The sequence below is a fragment of the Rhinopithecus bieti genome, unplaced genomic scaffold (assembly GCF_001698545.2).
Source record: "Rhinopithecus bieti isolate Rb0 unplaced genomic scaffold, ASM169854v2 scaffold_16388, whole genome shotgun sequence".
Taxonomy (NCBI): Eukaryota; Metazoa; Chordata; class Mammalia; order Primates; family Cercopithecidae; genus Rhinopithecus; species Rhinopithecus bieti.
The window spans coordinates 1-1216 of NW_016848511.1; the positions used below are offsets into that span (position 1 = coordinate 1).

Below are 1216 nucleotides of genomic sequence, written 5' to 3' on the forward strand. Positions count from 1 at the left end.
GGATGGGATGGGTTTGGGGCGGGCTCCACCTTCACCTCTGCTTTCTGCTCTGCTTTCTGCTGCCTGAGGACGCTGCCGTGGCTGTGGGTGAGTGGAGGGAGGGACGCCAAGCAGGGCCGGGCCTCTCACCTGCCGCCTGTGCCCACTGATGCCTGTCCCTGCAGCTGACGGCCTCCAACCATGTTAGCAACGTCACTGTGAACTACAATGTCACTGTGGAGCGGATGAACAGGATGCAGGGCCTGTGGGTCTCCACAGTGCCGGCCGTGCTGCCCCCCAATGCCACACTGGCACTGACGGCAGGCGTGCTGGTGGACTCAGCTGTGGAGGTGGCCTTCCTGTGAGTGACTCGGGGGCCGGTTGGGGGTGGGCACCAGGGTCTTGTCCCAGCCCCAGTCTCAGCTGAGGGATCCCCCGCCAGGGGGCTGCTTTTCTGAGCCTCAGTTTCCGTCTGTTGGGAGGTACTGGGTGCACAGGAGCCCTCCCTTGAGGCTGCACGGGAGTGGGGAGAGGCCTCAGCACAGCCTGGTGGGCCCTGAACAGAGGCCCAGGGCATGACTGCAGGGTGGAGCCTTGGCTGGGTCCTAAGCATCCCTGCCCCGCCACCGCGCACCCCTGTCCTGGTCCACTCACTGCCTCCCACCGCCGTGGCAGGTGGACCTTTGGGGATGGGGAGCAGGCCCTCCACCAGTTCCAGCCTCCGTACAACGAGTCCTTCCCAGTTCCAGACCCCTCAGTGGCCCAGGTGCTGGTGGAGCACAATGTCACGCACACCTACACTGCCCCAGGTGAGGGATGAGGGGGTGAGGGGGCTGCTGCCTTTCAGGCCCTGAGCATGGGCACCCCCCAACCCCCCAGTCAACCCGCCCCCCTTCCTCCCCAGCAGCCCTCACTGTGACTCCACCTGGGCTGATGGCTTAGGCCCTTACTGGGGTGAGGGAGGGGCCAGGCACTGGGGGACTGGACAGGGAAGCTGGGCCCCCTGAACTGCTCCCTGGGCCTGGCTCTTGCTGCTCTGCTGCCCTGAGAGCAGCTGTACTTGGAGGTGGCGCTGTCCTCACCTGGCAGCCCTCAGTGCTGCCGCACCTGTGCTCCATCCCGCACATGGCCTGGGAGCCTGGGACCCTTAGGGCTGGGCCACAGGTGCAGCCGTTCACCCCGGGCTCCTCAGGCGGGGACTTCTGCCAAGCGGGTAGGGAGCGGGTGGGGATGCCAC

General features: G+C 66.4%; 1 protein-coding gene across 1 annotated transcript; it reads left to right on the forward strand.

The window, feature by feature from the left end:
* Positions 1-6: 6 nt before the first annotated feature.
* Positions 7-1097, forward strand: LOC108525187 (polycystin-1-like). The gene is made up of 3 exons (XM_017866244.1): positions 7-87; positions 165-340; positions 655-1097. The coding sequence occupies exons 2-3, from the start codon at positions 225-227 to the stop codon at positions 797-799; spliced, it is 261 nt and encodes an 86-aa protein (XP_017721733.1). The 5' UTR covers positions 7-87; positions 165-224; the 3' UTR covers positions 800-1097.
* The last annotated feature ends 119 nt before the right edge of the window (positions 1098-1216 follow it).